The 16,888-nt window shown below is 47.6% G+C and overlaps 1 protein-coding gene across 7 annotated transcripts in view; it reads right to left on the bottom strand.

The window, feature by feature from the left end:
- Positions 1-12,733, bottom strand: part of PCDH7 (protocadherin 7) — a 416,850-nt gene extending 404,117 nt beyond the window's left edge. For 6 of the 7 annotated variants that reach the window (XM_055326220.1, XM_055326221.1, XM_055326223.1 and 3 more), the window contains exon 1: positions 9,367-12,733. In XM_055326220.1, coding sequence (XP_055182195.1) covers positions 9,367-12,600 — 3,234 coding nt within the window. In that variant the 5' untranslated portion in view covers positions 12,601-12,733. Of the gene's footprint in view, positions 1-1,444; positions 3,124-9,366 lie in introns of those variants that run through there. The other variant, XM_055326227.1, reaches the window with a different exon arrangement.
- Between the last annotated feature and the right edge of the window lie 4,155 nt (positions 12,734-16,888).

Genomic DNA, 16,888 nt, shown 5'->3' with positions numbered 1-16,888 from the left:
GAAAACCTGAGGCATATTCTACGGAGTTCTTCTGAGGTGATTTTACCCAGATAAATCAGAAAACAAGACTGTATTCAAAAGCACAGATTTCACAACTTTCCCCAAGTGCTTGCAGTACACTTGAAATCTGACCTGATATTTATTAAAAGACTCTATAAAGTTCTGAAGCTAATTCCATCAGTCATCAATAAGCTGGTTCCTTACTTCAGTTTCCTCACCTCAGAAATAACAATGGCGCTTTTCCTCACAGATTGCTCTGAGGAGCAAATGAGCAAACATGCAATCAACGTTTTGAAACTTAAGAAGCATGATGCGAATATAATCTATCATTTTCTGCTCCCTAATCTTTTATATAATATATTAATTCCATGAGGACAAAGACTGTATCTTATTACTTTTGGAATATTCAGTACCAGTGCTGATAGTAGATGTGTTGAAAGATATTAAGTCAACCTCTAACATTCTCATATTTTTTCTTTCGATTCTGTGATGGAAAATAAATTATTATCTTATCATTTAAAACAAAATGTCCAAACGCTGAATTTACAGGGTAATAGATGGTTTGTTCTGAGTCTCACTCCATCTATCCACAGGCACATCCCTACGCGGTGAATTCCAGGAATTACAAAGGAGACTTATCAGGAGACCTGAGGTGGATGCCAATTGGGAGCAAGAAGGTGGGGAAAGAAGGGAAGTCTGTGCAAAATAGGAACACGGTGACATGTTCAAAGAATAAAACACACACACACAGAGAAATGATAATAGCTTTTTGCTGTTGATGAATCCTGCTGTAATAGTTGCTGTTGATTATTCAGAGTCAGCTAAATAGTACATCAAAATGTTTGGGAATGTTATTTTTTTTGTTTTGATTTATTATGTTTTTCCAATAACAGCCATAGTTTTCCACCCCAAACAAACTGCAGTGGTGGTTCTGAACACTTTTCAATTGCTTCCGCAACAAAACACATTTTTTCCATGGCAACCAAGAACAGGAACACACACACACACACACACACACACACACAACTGAAATAGGGATTGCACAGGACAACATTTACCTTACAGTACGGGTGATGTACTTGGAATGGTTCTGTTTCATTTCGTATTTTTCTTATTGTGGTGGAGATGCTCTAAATTGATTCAAGCCTCAATAATGTGTTGCAACCTAAGTTTTCAAAATGCTGCCTTAGAATGTTCTTCTTTCCGAAAGTATTTATGTATCTCCTCTCTATGTGGTTGCACTTAGACTATCTCAAAATTCTGGACTTTTTCCCTCTATAATTTTGAATTGATATGATTTGTTACACGATTCACACTTTAAGCACACGTAAGGAAGTTTACTACTTTTGATAAGGAAACATGACATCTTCAAGAATCAAAGAGTGGTAAGGCTTCTTTTGCCAGCTTCTTACACTGGTACTTGTGCTCAAAACAAATTGAGAAGTTGAGGATAATTAGGTTTTATTCAGGAATTTCACTACAGTTTCAATATTTCTGAAAATTTCATTTTTGCAAAATTAAACGGCTAATAGAATAAAAATCTTGAAATATATACATTAGAGATTTGCATGGGTTAGAGTACATGTCCTATCACTCTATGTTTTAGCATTCTTCCAATGTATTTATTTATTATTTTTGAGAGAGATGGAAAGAGAGAGAGAGCATGTGCATGTGTGCGTGTGGTGGAGGGTAGGGGAAGACAGGGCGGGGAGAGAATCTTAAGCAGGGTCCACGCCCAGTGTGGAGCCCAACATGAGGCTCTATCTCATGACCCTGAGATCATGACCTGAACTGAAAACAAGATTTGGACGCTTAACCCACTGAGCCACCCAGGCGCCCCAGTATTCTTCAAGTATTTATTTTATTTTTATTAAAGGTCTCTTCTATTGACAATAATTCACCAAAAGAAATCCCAAGAATCTGGTATACTTAGTATTTCAAAAATTGTGGAAAACTTAGTAGGGCAGATGATGTGGTAAGTGTATTATAAATTTATCAAACTTTACACACGGAACACTTATTTTTAGGTGCAAAAACACATACAATAAATAGAGACATAAATATATAAACATAGATAATTGGAGGGACCACCCGAGGGATTGCCTGACTTACTTAGAATATTACTTACAAAACTAAAATTCAGCCACTCTCTCTCTCTCTCTCTCTCAACAATATCTAAATTCTGAGTTCTCGGAAGTAGCTTGAATTTATGTTATCTGACATCAAATAGAATAGCCTTCAGATAAATGTACCACAAAAACAGAAAGCCACAAATTCCTTCTGAATGTGACTACAGTGACTTCAGTAAATCTAACTGAAAGATTCCAAATTTTCTTAAGGAATTCAACAACAACAAAAACGTAAAAATTCTATAGATAGTACAGAATCTTTGGTCAATATCTCAAGATTAAGGAAAAAACAGTCCATTGGCAATAAGTGCTTAATACAAAATTAATCTCTCAAATTTGTTTTATAGACAATAGTTTCTATAAATATTGTTCAAAGTCCTTGCATATAGATGTGTAGGAACACGCACGAATACACACAGTGACATTTAGAAATACACACACAGAAGGAGCAACAGACACTGTCTTTTCCTCTAACACACTATCTCACTGGCTTGGAAGGATTGTGGTTCCACAGTCCTTAATAATGTTCAGTTTAAGGTTTTAGCAAAAGTCAGTATTTCATGTACTACAGACAAACACTCAATAGACTTAATTTTCCTGGGTCCACACAATGCTAGAATCTCAAAATTGTTGTTGAAATGTGCCTTGGGATATATATATATATTTTTTAATTTCTGCTAACCACTTCTTTGAGAATGGAATTAGTGGTGACTTAGACATCCATTAGTAGCACATTTCTTTATTAATACTGTTTCTTTTATAAGTTTATTTATTTCAATAGTATTTTTCCTTATATGAGGAGGGAAAAAAAAAAAAAACCTTGAAAATCAAATGTACAACAAGTGAAACAAGCAGTGATTGGCTGACACCCCACGGCCAAGGGCAGGCTCCAGCAGGTTTCGTAGTAGCAAGGTCATCAGAGTATGGTGCATAATGGAGCATCATATTAGAGTGGAATTCAGCCAAACACAGTAATGTATGGATGTAGACGCATCTGAAAGAAGGAAAATAAAGATTTATGCAGGTAAAAAAAAAAAGTGCGATGAAAAATTTCTCCCCAATGTCTTATACCCAATCAGAATGCTGTAGTAGAAGTTTTGGTGCAGAGAAATTTTATTTACAAATTATGTGTTTGTAAATAATAAATATGCTCGGGGGAAAAAAAAAGTTAACTTGTCAGATGAATCCTACTCGGAAGCTTTAACAGTTTTTTTTGTTTGTACACAGCATCAGAGTTCAATACAAACATCACCAAATTCCTGAAAATAAACCTTTATTCCGCCTTTAAAACATTAATTCACCAGAAGTGATAATTAAGATTAGTTTTAGTGGTTTCAGCTCAATTCTTCTTGGAATGTGATTTCTCCCACAACACTAATGCTAAATAAAGCACTGTGTAATGTTCCGAAACAGAGTCCCTACTTTAGAAAAGATTCTAAGGGCTTTTAAAATAAATAAGAGAGAAAAGTAAAGCTGACTCAAGATCTATATGAACAGATCTTACTATTTCTATAGAGTCATAGTAAATAAATGGATGGGGAACCTTGCTACAGCCTCGGAATTGCTTACATACAGCTTAAATATAAACCTCTAAACAATTATTATATCAAATTTCCAACATAACCTCCACCACCATCCTCTCCCAGGAAAAGAAATGAGGGTAAAATATCTAATAGCATTGGTGGCTATGGTGAAGCAATGGTTTCGTCACATTATATTGTTTTTAAAAATGTTCAAATTTGATTCTTGAAATTAATAAACTCAATCCTTAGCATTTTTATTTTTATCACTATTTAAATTTAAAATACAATACACTAGGAGGCAATCGAACTGAAAAAATTAAAAATGTCACATTCTTTAAAAAATTTGCTAGAAAACAAATTTAGAGGGAAAATTAGTTCACGATTGTGTGGTAAGGATGCTGTGAAGGTAGAGTGCGCCTGCAAAGCTGGCAAAATGCAAAGGAGCATAGAAGCCAAAAAGAATCATCCATATCAATGAAAAAAGTAAGAAATTATCCCAATTAGAATGCATATAAACTTTCCAACACATTTTATAGAAAACTTCTATTAATTTCCAAATTATTATAAAATTATGTTTTTATTGAGGATATACTAATCCCAGATAGGAGCTTACATTTGTTATCAAGATTCTGCTAAACTAAAAATCATGTCAATTAACTTGTTGCATACATGTTCTAAACAATGTTAAGTTACTTCAGTGTGTCATCAACTGCTAGTTTACAGAGGGGAAAAGAACCATCAATTTCTTTTGAAAATCTGTAAAATTTGAATTATAATGTCCCCAGCAATTTACAGATAAAAGCTAGAGCCCAAAGCAGAGTTATAATCTCTTACAAAAACTTCAGTCTTCATAGCCAAATATATAGTTATACTTACAAAGGTAAATCTCAACAGATTTTTGTCTCTATTGAAATACGTACAAAGTTACATAAATTCAATTTTATTCCTAGGGGTAGTATGATCAAAACCAACAACAGTGGCTTCTGCATTCCAGGACTTGGATCCACGTTGTATCCTCGATAATCTTGTGATCTCAACCAAATTACTTTTTCATAAAGGCCTCAACTTCTTAAATTTCCTTGCATCAGTCAAGGTACCAGCAGACAACCAAATTTACACCCCAAAGGTTCAGAGAGAGAAAGGCCTCAGTGTCTCCTCATATAAAATGAGGAAACTGGTTTGAACGCTATCTTTTAATTCTAAAATGTGATGACTCCAGTGATTTTAGATACAAACACTGAATGACTGATGACATTTTATTTCAGTTTTGAATGTGTTTAAAGTTCAAATATGTTCCATATGTTAATGTATGAATATCACAATGAAATAAAAGTCTAAAGGCCCCATCGTTGGTTTATAAGAATATATCTGCATGTGTTTGTGTGTGTGGAGAATGAGAAAAAGAGATACCAGGTGTATACTTTTCCACATATAAGATATGTAATTACTCAAAAATAGAAAAGATGACACGAGAGAATGATTTTGCTATATTTATCCAACTTGACTTGGATGATTGACTTAAAATCTATAAATTGACTTTGTGGTCTCATGTCTAAGTTACTAATCAACGTGGGATAAGTTTGGGATAAGTTTCAAACTGTTATACCTGGTCTTCCAATGTGGGATAAGTTTGGGATAAGTTTCAAACTGTTATACCTGGTCTTCCATAAAAAATGTCTATGTTCAAAGTAGATCAAATCAGCGGATGACCCCATCCTTATTCATAGACATCGAGAGATCCGGGTAATGTTGCTTTAGTAGATCTCTCCTGACTGAAGACATAACCCTTCATCGGTTTTTAGCCTCTTGTCTATTATCAGGCCGAATGTAACAGAAATTCCACCATATGCAGGCTGACTGTACCTCTTGAGGGTGTTTTTGGTTATACACAGAAGCATCATATTGTAGAAATTATGCCTATCAAATTGAAACTAGAAGCTGTAGCTGGCATCACTCTGCAGATGCATTTCCACTAGAGTATGTATGGTGTAATGTATGTACACCAACAAACTGATACTTAGTGTTCTCAGTCCTGAAAGCCCTAATAGTTGATGGCAAGTCATCCATTTGTTTCCAGACTACAAGTAATTTAAAAAATAATCTCTGCCATATTTTTTTTACAAAGTATACAATGACTATATTGGGCACAATTTGATCAATTAAAGAGAACATTATTCAGGCTACATTCCACAGTTCCAAAGAAGCAAGGGAAACTATCACTGGACTTGATATGAATTTTTCTTGAGTATTTCTGCATGAGCTACAAATGGATTTTTAAATTAATGTTTATTCAAGCTGTATCTTCCCTACTCTTGCCAAAAATAAAGTACTTTACTTTCCATTTACTAAATACAATAAAATTTTTACTTGCCAGTGCATTACCTAAATAATAATAGCATGGCATGAATAAACTCAGCAGGACCTGAAAACGATAAAGTAGTAACTATACTTTTATATGTTTATCAATCTTTTAGAATTACATCGTTCTTTAAGAAAATTGAAAAATATTTAACACATAGCGAAAGTTTGAAGATTTAAAAATAAATAGAAATATAGAATGCCTCTGTCTTTATTTTACAAGTCAAATGAGCTATTGTACTTTCAAGTCACAAAACCTGAGCAACCACTAAGACCAGGCAAAGGAAAGGTGGACACTTAATCTCAATAATGCTGTCAATGATCCACATTCTGCTCAACTAGACACATTACTTAGTTGAGAGCAAAGACTTTTGTTTGAACTGCAAAGGTCTGAGCTATGGAAACCTGGGTTATATCATCACTTTTGCTCAGGTGTGAATTTCAGAAAAAAAAGAAAATATAGCAACTCCGCAACCATACATCTGCATTCTGCCAAGGACTAAGTACAGAAGCTTGATTTGAAAATTTCTAGATCCTGTGAAAACAAACCAAAAAGGGGGGAGGGGCAGTTTTTACAAACTTATTTCCCCAAAGCTGCTTAATTTATTAGAATATAACCATTAACAGGATTTAGGAGCAACACTTTGAAATGTCTAATTCTCGTAAGGATAAGAACACTGTAAACAGACGCCACTTCCATTATATCACAAGCAAAGAACTATGATAAGACAATTCAAGAAAATTATAAATAAAATGAAGTCTTTATGTCCGATGAAATCTCTGATTTTTAATTAATCCCTACCATAAGGAATTAAAAGATGGCATCCCCTCAGGGTTTTCCCTAGATAAATTCAGTATCAAAGGGGTGAATTATAACAAAACCTCGTGTTCTTTATTTTATCTTATATCAAATTTAATCACAGAAAAGAAAAACATTCTGGTAGCTTTATAACACTTTATTTTTTAAAATAAAAATAGAAAATCATCTACTAGTGGTACAAACAAAAATCAGGACAAAAAAAAAAAAGATCCTGTTTATTATGTCAGATGTCTAAACAGAATGTAACTTTGTAAATGGATCCCTTGTCCCCTGACAGCAATATTGGAAGAGATGAAGAGTATCAATTACTATTACTAATCACATTAAGGGGGATGTGTTTCATTCTCCTGTATTTTATTTTGGTTCAGCTATTCATTATGGTTAAAACTTTGCACATCTTTTGAATACCTAACGACGACAACGTAAGTTGTCCAGTTACTTCTGGCAAACTGCATGATGTATAATGATGGCTTCGCAGGTTTTCTATTCTGGTATATGAACTTCTTTGCTCTGTGAAGAGCCTAACACCGTACATTAGTTTATTTATAAGCATATCACTTTGCCTTTTAAACAGCATGCCACAACAGTCTTCATACTGGCTGTCTTAAATAATCAGAATATAGAGCCAACCTCCTTTGATGAGCCAAATAAAGCTTAAGTGACAGCACAGAACATATGAGGTGGCTGTATAAAATATCTATAAATCTGCCACTTGACACGTCCGCTCCAAAGTTTAAGATTACACAATTTAGAATGCAAATGTCATTCAGCCACGGGACAAAACATCCCATCAGGCTGACTGCGGAAAAAGTAAACATTCTGCAGAAAGATCTCTTCACACACTTTTGCGCTACAGAATTTTCCAAGGACATTCCTATAGATCCAAATTTATTTGTCTGTGTTTATAAGTCATCTTGGAAAAGTAATATTATTGTAACTAGAAGGGTCCTTGTTTACCAAACCAATAAAAGTGCCAAAACCAAAACCAAAATCTCCTTCTAACTTCAGGTAAAGCAGTAACACAACAGATATAAACCCTCCAGGTAGTAAATTTCCGGTTAAAAGAAATAAGTAACTCCGGCTCAAGGGCATCACATATTTTCGAAAGCCATTTAATGAAGTCCAAGCCTGTATTTTCTTGGATTGCTTTGATTATTGGGTATAAAATCATGTTAGGTCTCTTTCTCCTTATCCAAATAGCTGCAGTAGAGTACTATAAGTACCAAATATCTCTTTAGGAAATTGATTTTTAAAAGTATGAGAGCAGTAAGGATTTAATATCTCTTTCCTTTACCATCTTAAATGAGCCCATCAATAACATCTTTAATGATGCCATAAAACACGTTTTTCTTCTGCTTTAATTCTTCTCAGATTGCACACGTCCACACGCAAAGCATACTTAATAGAATAACTATGATTGGATATTATTTGACAGTCATAAAAGTGTTTTTTTGAGATGAGTTCTCTTGATAAGATATATGTGGTATTTTATTAATGGGGTTGCCACAGCATCAGACACAGCAGTTTCCGAAAGATTTTACTTGCTCAGGGTCAGACCTTGGTGGGTGTGAAAAGTGAACTCTGTGAGCATTACATGTATCACACAAGCAAAACTTCTGAGAATAAATTTTCTGTTTTCTGAAGTTCATCTCAAAGTTCACATGCCTTTTCAAACTGTTTCCACATTTCACTGAGAGACAACGGTATCAAATATTCCATATCACCTTCACAGCGTCAGGATATCACAACGCAGACCGAAATTTTCTGGCACACAGTGCACCAAACAAGGACACTTCTGTTGCTTGGCTTAAATAATAAATGGGTCAATGCACTTTACTTTTGCTTACGGGCTTTTAATACCAAACCCGAGGAATGCAAGTGCTAACTGTGTATCCCCACAGAAGTCTAATTGTTACAGAGAGCGAAGTTATTAAAAATGTAGTTTTGCATGGTATTTGCATATCATCACATATCTTTAACCCAACATTTTTTGTCAAAGTAGTATTTAAGTATCTCAGACTTGGTACTCTATTTGCATGAACCAGCCTCCATGATCCCGTAAAATCCTCCATAACACATAACATAGCTAAAACTTTTAGAGTGTCCAGTTTGCACAGGCACCTGTAGTAACTTGAGAAGTTTTCTCTCTGGACGTAATTACCCACTAAGCAGCCACAGAACACCATAATTTCGGGTTAAAGCTCACCATCCAAACAATATATACACATTTATCCTGAAAACAGAAAACTAGGATGAATTAGTCCTGGCAAGCACAAAGAGATGTGCAAAGACACTGCCTGGCTTTGAATAGCCTGGTAGCTTACACCGGTCTGGGCACCTGCAAAATACAGAGGTGCACCTCGCGTAGATGGCTCGTACCCAACTGATGATCTAATGAATTAACGTTAAATTACCCCTATTAAATTTGTAAATGATGGCTTTAAGAGAGAGAAAACAAAACTTCACAGAAGGTGCTCTGTCTCAGAGTTATTAGCCTTTTTCTGGGATACTTAAATGTATCTGGAACACATCTTACCTGTTTGCTGTACTTGTTATTGGTCTGACAGCTGTATTCAGAGCAGTGATCTGATCCAATTGAGATGTTGTCTCCTGCTCCCACAAATGTGTTGGCTGGTGGTAGATCTTGTACGGCCTGGTGTTTTTTTCCTGCAGTTGGTGACTGGGGGTGAAGCTGGACAGTAGGCAATGGAGAACTAGACTTGTAATGCCTGGCCAGGTCAGGACTGCCAGGCCCACCATTAACGGATCGGTATCGCCCCATGCTTGGGCTGTCTGACAGCTTCTCGTTCACACTATCATACCTCTGTCCATTTGGTTTAGAAGCTTCCACAGTGACGATGCTGCTGTAGAGAGGCTGCTTAGATTTTTTGTTTTTCTTGTCCTTTTTAGGCTTTTTAGATTTGTCGTGCTGCTGGGGTGTAAAAAAGTCCTCGTGGTCCTTTTTGCCAGCTTCGTACCCATTTTTATTTTTGGACCGGCAGTACCTTGCCATCACTACAATTAGGATGATCAGAATCACTGTCATAATTCCAGCAACCACCCCAATGACAATACTGAGTCTCTGTTTGCTGATTTCATAACTTGGGTCACCGGCTATATCCTGGGTGAGCGGGGTGTGCAAACTTCTGGCTATCTGGGAGTCAATCACAGTCGCGTTGGAAACACTTTCATTGACAAACACGTGCACCAGAGTCGTGGTGGACTGGGAGGGCTGCCCGCTGTCATTCACTTGCACCACCAACCTGTGCAAGCCGTAATGCTTTTGGGTGAGCTTCCCCACCAAGGAAACCACACCACTGGTGGAATCAATCTCAAACAGCTTGAAGGGATTCCCTCCCACAATGCTGTAGTTGAGGTCTGCGTTGATGCCATCGTCGCTGTCCGTTGCCAGCACGGTGGCTACCACTGTCCTGACATTACTCGAAGGTGGCAGTAAAGTGTAGGAAATGTTTCTGGGAAGGGTGACTGTGGGAGCGTTGTCGTTCTCGTCCATCACAAAGAGAGAGACGGTGGCCGTGGCCGACCTGGGAGGATCTCCCCCATCCACAGCCTTGACCCTGAACGTGTATGTGGTCTGGTGTTCCCGGTCGAAGGACATGGTGGAGTAAATGGTCCCCGTGTCGTTTTCGATGGAAAAAATGTTGCTGTTTTCCTCTATGTAGAGGCTCATCTCCGCATTGCGCCCCTTGTCGGCATCCATCACCGTGACCATCCCCACAGGGCTGTTGGGCTGCAAGTTTTCTTTCACATAAAAGGTAAAGACGTCCTGCATAAACTTAGGGTCATTGTCATTCCTGTCAGCCACCTGCACGATCACCGTGGTGCTGCCCTGCAGCACTGGGAGGCCTTTGTCTTTGGCGTTGACTTTAAACTCGTACCTGTCCGTCTGCTCGCGGTCCAGCACGGTGTTGACCAGGATGTCCCCAGAATCGGGGTCGATGGCAAAGGTCCCCATCACGGCGGAATCCAGAGAGTAGGCGATCTCTGCGTTCTTCCCACTGTCGGCGTCGGTCGCCAGCACCGTGGCCACCCTCTCCCCAGGGACGTTGTTCTCGGGGAAGTAGACCTCCACCACCGACTGGCCGAAGACGGGCGGGTTGTCATTGGTGTCTCCGACCTTGACGACCAGGGAGTTGTTGCTGGAGAGGCTGGGGCTGCCCGAGTCCACCGCCACGATGACCACGTTGAATTCCCGGGTGGTCTCGTAGTCCAGGGGGGCCGAGGTGTGCAGGAAGTACTTTTTCTTGTTCTGGTCGCCCTCCGTGTCGCTGGCCGGCTTGAGCTGGAAGGGCACGTCCCCCACCACGGTGCAGGTGACCACCCCGTTCTCGCCTTGGTCGCGGTCGGACACCTGCACCAGCGCGATGGGGGTGTCGACCAGCACATCCTCGGCCACGTTGGCCACCCCGTCCTTGAGCGGGATACGCCCGATCTTGCGGATCTCGATGGACGGCACGTTGTCGTTCTCGTCCTTGATGCTGAGCACCACCGTGGCCTTGTCGGTCTTGGGGGGCTGCCCGCGGTCGCGGGCCATGACGGTGAAGCGCAGCTGGTTCACCTCCTCGCGGTCGATGCGGTGCAGGACGCTGAGCCAGCCCGACGTCTCGTCGAGGCGCAGCAGCCGCCGCACCGACTCGGTGGCCGCCCCGAACACGTACTCGATCTGCCCGTTGACCCCCACGTCCAGGTCGGCGGCGCGCAGCTGCAGGATGGGGGTGCCGGGGGCGCTGTTCTCCGCCAGGTCGGCTTCGTACACGCTCTTCTCGAAGCGGGGGCTGTTGTCGTTCACGTCGGTGATGAGCACCCGCAGGATGGCCTGGGAGGAGCGCGGCGGGTCGCCGCCGTCCCGCACCCGCAGGGTCAGCTCGTAGGAGTCGCGCTGCTCGCGGTCCAGCGCCCCCTTCACGATCAGCTGCGGCTGCTTCTCGCCATCCGGGGTGTCGGCCACCTGCAGCTCGAACACGCTGCTGCGGCCGCCGGGGCTGGGGTTGGGGGGGCCGCCGCCGCCGCCGCCGCCGCCGCCGCCGCCGCCGCCCTCCGCGGCGTCCGGGCGCCTCCTGGAGCCCCCGGGGCCGCCGCCGCTCGCGCCGTTCCCGCCGCCCCCGGGGTAGGGGGCGCTGTCGGCAGGCCCGGCTCGCCGGCCCTCGCCGCCGCCGCCGCCGCCGCCGCCGCCGCCGCCGCCGCCGCCCCCGGGCTCCTGCAGCAGCTCGTAGCGCTCGATGCCGTTGCGGCCGAAGTCACGGTCGGTGGCGGTGGGGAGCAGGTAGAGCGTGCCCACCGGCCGGTTCTCCTCCACCGTGAGCGTGAGCACGGGCGACGGGAAGGTGGGCGTGTTGTCGTTGATGTCGAGCACGATGACCCGACCCTCGAACAGGTCCACCCAGCTCTGCGAGGGCCCGATCACCGACACCTCGAAGTCCAGGAAGCACTCGTTCTCGTCGAAGATCATCTGACACTGGGGCAGCTTCTCGCGGTCGATGCGCCGCTCGCTGGTGCTCAGCTCGCCCGTGAGGTTGTCGATCTTCAGGTACTCCGAGCCCGACTCGAGGCTGAAAGTCACCTCGCCCGAGCCCGTCACGATGCCCAGGTCCGAGGCGACGTTGCCGATGCGGACGTCCGCCGGGCCCTCCTCGGCCAGTCGGTACCGGAGCAGTTGCTTGGCGGCCGCCAGGCTGAGCGACAGCGGCAAGAGGAGGCAGCAACCCAGGCACCAGCCGCGCGCCCACCCCGCGGTCCGCATCCTCAGCATCTTCTCCTGCTGCTGCTGCTACTGCTCCTTCTAGGCACGGCCCCCTCGGCGCCCCCCTCCTCCGGGGCCGGCCGCCGGCCCTCCTCCCGGTCCTCTTCTGGCTCCGGGAAAGGAGGAAGGGAGAGGAGGGAGGGGGCGAGAGCAGCGTGCGGAGTCGCCGGGGCGCGGGGGGTGGGGGGGGACCGGCGACAGATCCTTCTTCTTCTTCTTCCTCTTCTTTTTTTTCTTCCGCCTTCTTCTGCTTCTTCCGAAAGTTATTGTTCCATAATTCATGCAACGGGTGCTAATCGCCCGCTCGCCGGCCGCCGTTCAGGCGCAGTACTCACAGTTCACGGGACACTGCGCGCCGCGGGCTCGGCGCCCCCCCCGCCCCCCTCCAGAGTCATCCCCGCGGCGGGCGGAGGATCCCGGGCTCCCGAAGCCGCGCTCGGCCGGATGGGGCCGGAACCGCTCGGGCAGGCGGGCGCTGGAGCCGGGAAGCGGCGGGGAGCGAGCTTGCAGCCTCCTCCCCCGCCTGCCAACCCCGTTCGTCGTCGCTGCTACTCGAGTTGAGTCCAATTCACGATTCAGCCGCTCACTCCAGACCCAGCTCCTGCTCCGGCTGCCCAGGCAAACGTGAGTTGCTTCCTGCACGAGGCGCCGGGGCCAGCAACAAGCCGGTCTGAACTCTGACTCCGCTCTGGCAGCGGGGGAGCCAGGCAACAGATCGAGAATGAAACGGTGGGGGGAAAAAAAAAGAAAGAAAAGAAAAAAGAAAAAGAAAGAAAAAAAAAATCCCTGGCAGGTCGGTCGCTTCGGGCACCGTGCAGTGGAGACCACTCGCGTCACTCGGCGGTCCGCGTCCGGGTCCCCCCCGCGCGCCGAAGAGCAGCCCGAGCCATCTTCAGAGACGCCCGGAGAGTCAGTCCCTTCTCACCCCCAAGAGCTCGGGTTTCTCTTTTTCTCTTAACAACTCTGCGCAAGGTCATTAGTCACGAAGCCGCCGCCTGAAACCGCAGCAGCCGTGCGCCCGCGGGGGCGAAGGCTGAGCCGTGCGCACCGCGCGGTGCCCAAGTTTGGGTTCGCAGCCGCAGAGTCCGCGCCTTTCCTCACCTGCATTCGGCCCGCAATTCGGAGCCCTGGGATCTGCAGCGCTGTGCGCGATTCAGGGAGGAGATTGCAGCCTCTCTCTCTCGCTCCCTCTCTCCCCGCTCTCTCTCGATCCCTCCCCTCCCTCCCTCTCTCTCCTCCCTCCTCCTCCTCCTCCTCCTCTCTCTCTCCTCCCTCCTCTCCTTTCCCCTTTCCCCTTCTCCCACTCTCTCTCTCCTGCACGCTCCCTCTCCTTCCTCCCAGTCCCAGGGCTGGCAACTCGAGCTGAACTTGATCCCTTTGCAGTTCAAAGGTGAGCGAAGAAGCAGGCTCGGTGCTCAGGCGACGCTGGCCTGGCGACAAGCCCCCCCGGGGCCGGCCGGGCTCCCCCAACGGCAATTAAAACAAAGATGCCCAATGCTGTCCGGATTTCCGAAGAAAAGCCCAAAGGCACTGGGGAGGGAGGGGGGGGCGGGTTGAGCGGGAGGTGGAGTCAGAGACAGCTGCCAAGTAGCTTTTTCAAAAAAAAAAAAAAAAAATCCAGTTTGCCAAGGGGAGAAAAAGTGCCAGTCGGTTGTTGCCTCGGAAGTGCCCTGGCACGGCGGGTGAATTCCGCACTTGTCTCGTCCCCTTTCGCGTCTGGGAGAGTCTGGTGCGGGCGCGCTCGCCGCCCCTCGGGCTGCCCGGGCTGCAAGCCCCCGAGCGGCGAGGGGGGAGCTCCCGCTCGCTGGCCGCGAGCCGGAAACCCGCAAGTTTGCCCAAAGTGGCGGTTGCTGCCGGGAGCTCGCTGGCTGGCTCGCGGCTCGAGCTGGTCCCTTAAGCGGCGGCGGCGGCGGCGGCGGCGGCCTGGCCGCGGAAACTACACGCTCGCGGGGGGCGGGGGGGAGCAGGCTTGCGGGGAGGCCGGCGGGAGGGGGTGCTGGCCGGCCGCCCCGCTCCGGAAAGCCCAGCGTCACCCCCGGGGGCCAGTCGTCGCGGGCGCAACCCCAGCCGGCCCCGTCCCCCTTGCACCCCAAGCCCTCCCCCGTCCCCCCAGCGAGCGCAGCCGCCGTCTTCCCGGGGGACTCGCTTTCCCTCCCCGGGGCTGCTCAATGTCCTCGTCTCCTGACGGATGCCGAGTGCGCGCCCGGGAGCGCAGAAGCGGGCGCCGGGAAAGGTTTCTGTTTCTCCTCTCCCTTCTCAGACGACATTCCCCACCCCCTATCCCTCCCCCCCCCTCCACCCCGTGTCTCGGTTTCGCGATTTAGCATCTCGGTTAGGGCATGGTTAACGCTGGCTTGGGGGATCCCTCGTGCGCCCAGGGAGCCACGCTGGTGTTCGGAGACACCATGATGGGCTGCAGTGGTTAAGAGAGAACCTCGAACTCCGGAGAGCGCGAGCGAGCGAGCGAGCGAGGGGTCCTTTTTGGGGAGTGCGGACTCCCGAGGGCTGGGGTTGGGGGGTTGGGGTGGTGCCTGTCTTTGTTGAAATGCTTGGCGTTCGTGGCTCCGCGCTTGCCTTGGGGGTGGACCGGGCGTGCGCGCGCGCCTGGGGAACAAACACATGTTGGAAGCCTCGGTGTTATTTTCCGAGCAGAAACCTGCAGCCTTTAGTGACTGGCAAAGTGTAGCGTCACCTATCTGGATAAAAGGGAAATAAACTTTGATGGCAACTTTGTGTACCGAAGCGTCCCTAGTTCCGCGTCTCTCCTTCTTTTGACTTTGTGCCACTCGGTCGTACACGGTATCCCTCCCCCCCCGCCCCCACGCGAGGCTTCCCCGGTTTTCAGTCGCTGCCACCGCAGCCAGCCTCAGCCGATCTCAGTTCTGGTTGTGGGTTTGTGTGTGTGTGTGTGTGTTGTTTTTAAACTGTAGCCATTTGCTCATCCTTTTATTTCAGTGGCCAAGGGGGCCCGCCAGGGTGCAGGGGGCTGAGGCAGGCAGGAGATATTTGGGGACACTCTGAGCATCTCTAAAGAGAAACCCGGCTGCCGCTGCGATTTGCAACCGGTCCTCAGCTCGTCTGCCCGATCTATAGGCATCCAAGGGCCTCCCCTTAAAGGAAAATTTAAGACGAAAAGAAGAAAAGAGAAAGGAATCCGTCCAGAGTGGGTACTCCGCCTTTACCAGACCGGTGCGAGGAGGCGAAATGATTTAAACAAGACAAACACCAATAAAGTCTACGAGCAGCTGTAGCGCGCGGTTGTTTGGGCGGGCGCAGCCGGGGTGGGGGGGTGGGGGGGTGGGGGGGGAGGCGGCTGAGATTCCCAAGGTCTCCCTGTAGGGGATCGTGGCGGCGCGGGGGATCAAAGTGCCAGCGAGCGAGTATTTTCCAGTCCGCTAAGGCAGCTGCGCTCAGGGCGTAGTGGCCTCTCCTCGGGGCCGGGCCAGGCCCCCGGCCACCCCCACATCCCCCAGGCCGGCCGCCTCCCGAGCCTCCCGAGCCTCCCGAGCCTCCCGAGCCTCCCGGCTCCAGATCTGCAGCATCAGCGAGAAAAGCCCGGCGCGCAGACTCAGTGCGCACCGCCGCAGTCTGGAGCCGGGGGGCGGGGGCGGGGGCGGGCGCCGCAGCGTTCTCTTGGCCCGCCAAGTGGCTGTAGTGCTAAATCCCCTTCTATTTGGAAAACTCTGGTTTATCAGAATCCTTGCCTCCCACGACACCCGGCCGCCCCCCACCTTCTTCTTATTATTATTATTTTTTTTCTTTCCACGGTGCAAGGCGAACGAGGGAAGCCGTTTCTCCTCCGCGGCCTTGCGCCCGTGCATTCCGATGCGCGGCAATATGGTGCAGTGCGCTCCCTCCCCTGCGCGCCCGGACTAAGATTCTGCAAAACTTCTGGCAGCCGCGTGGGCAGAAGCGTCGTCCGCTTCCCCCTCCCCTCGCCAGACCGCAACTTGAGCAAGCCCGGGGGCTCGGGGAACGCTCGCCCCCCACCCACCCCCCACCCCCCGCTGCGGCGCGCAGCCCTCGGGCGCACCCCCGCGAGGGCGCAGGAGTGGGAGGCTCCCCCCGCCCCGAGCGCCGCGGATTTCTTCCCGGGGGTGGGGGTGGGGGTGGTGGCGGGGGGGGGGGTGCAGCGCGTCCTTCACAGTGGAGTGGTTTCCCCCTCGCGAGCCGGAGGCGGTCTCCAGCCCGCCCTCCCTGCTCATCCCTACCAACTCCGCCGCCGAGCCAAGCCGGCGTGGGAAATGGGTCCGACGTGTGCGGCATGGCGAGCAGCGCGCACGGCCGCCGGGGCCGG

The sequence above is a fragment of the Nyctereutes procyonoides genome, unplaced genomic scaffold (genome assembly GCF_905146905.1).
Source record: "Nyctereutes procyonoides isolate TBG_1078 unplaced genomic scaffold, NYPRO_anot_genome, whole genome shotgun sequence".
In the NCBI taxonomy this organism is placed as follows: domain Eukaryota; kingdom Metazoa; phylum Chordata; class Mammalia; order Carnivora; family Canidae; genus Nyctereutes; species Nyctereutes procyonoides.
This window is presented reverse-complemented; position numbering and strand designations above follow the sequence as displayed.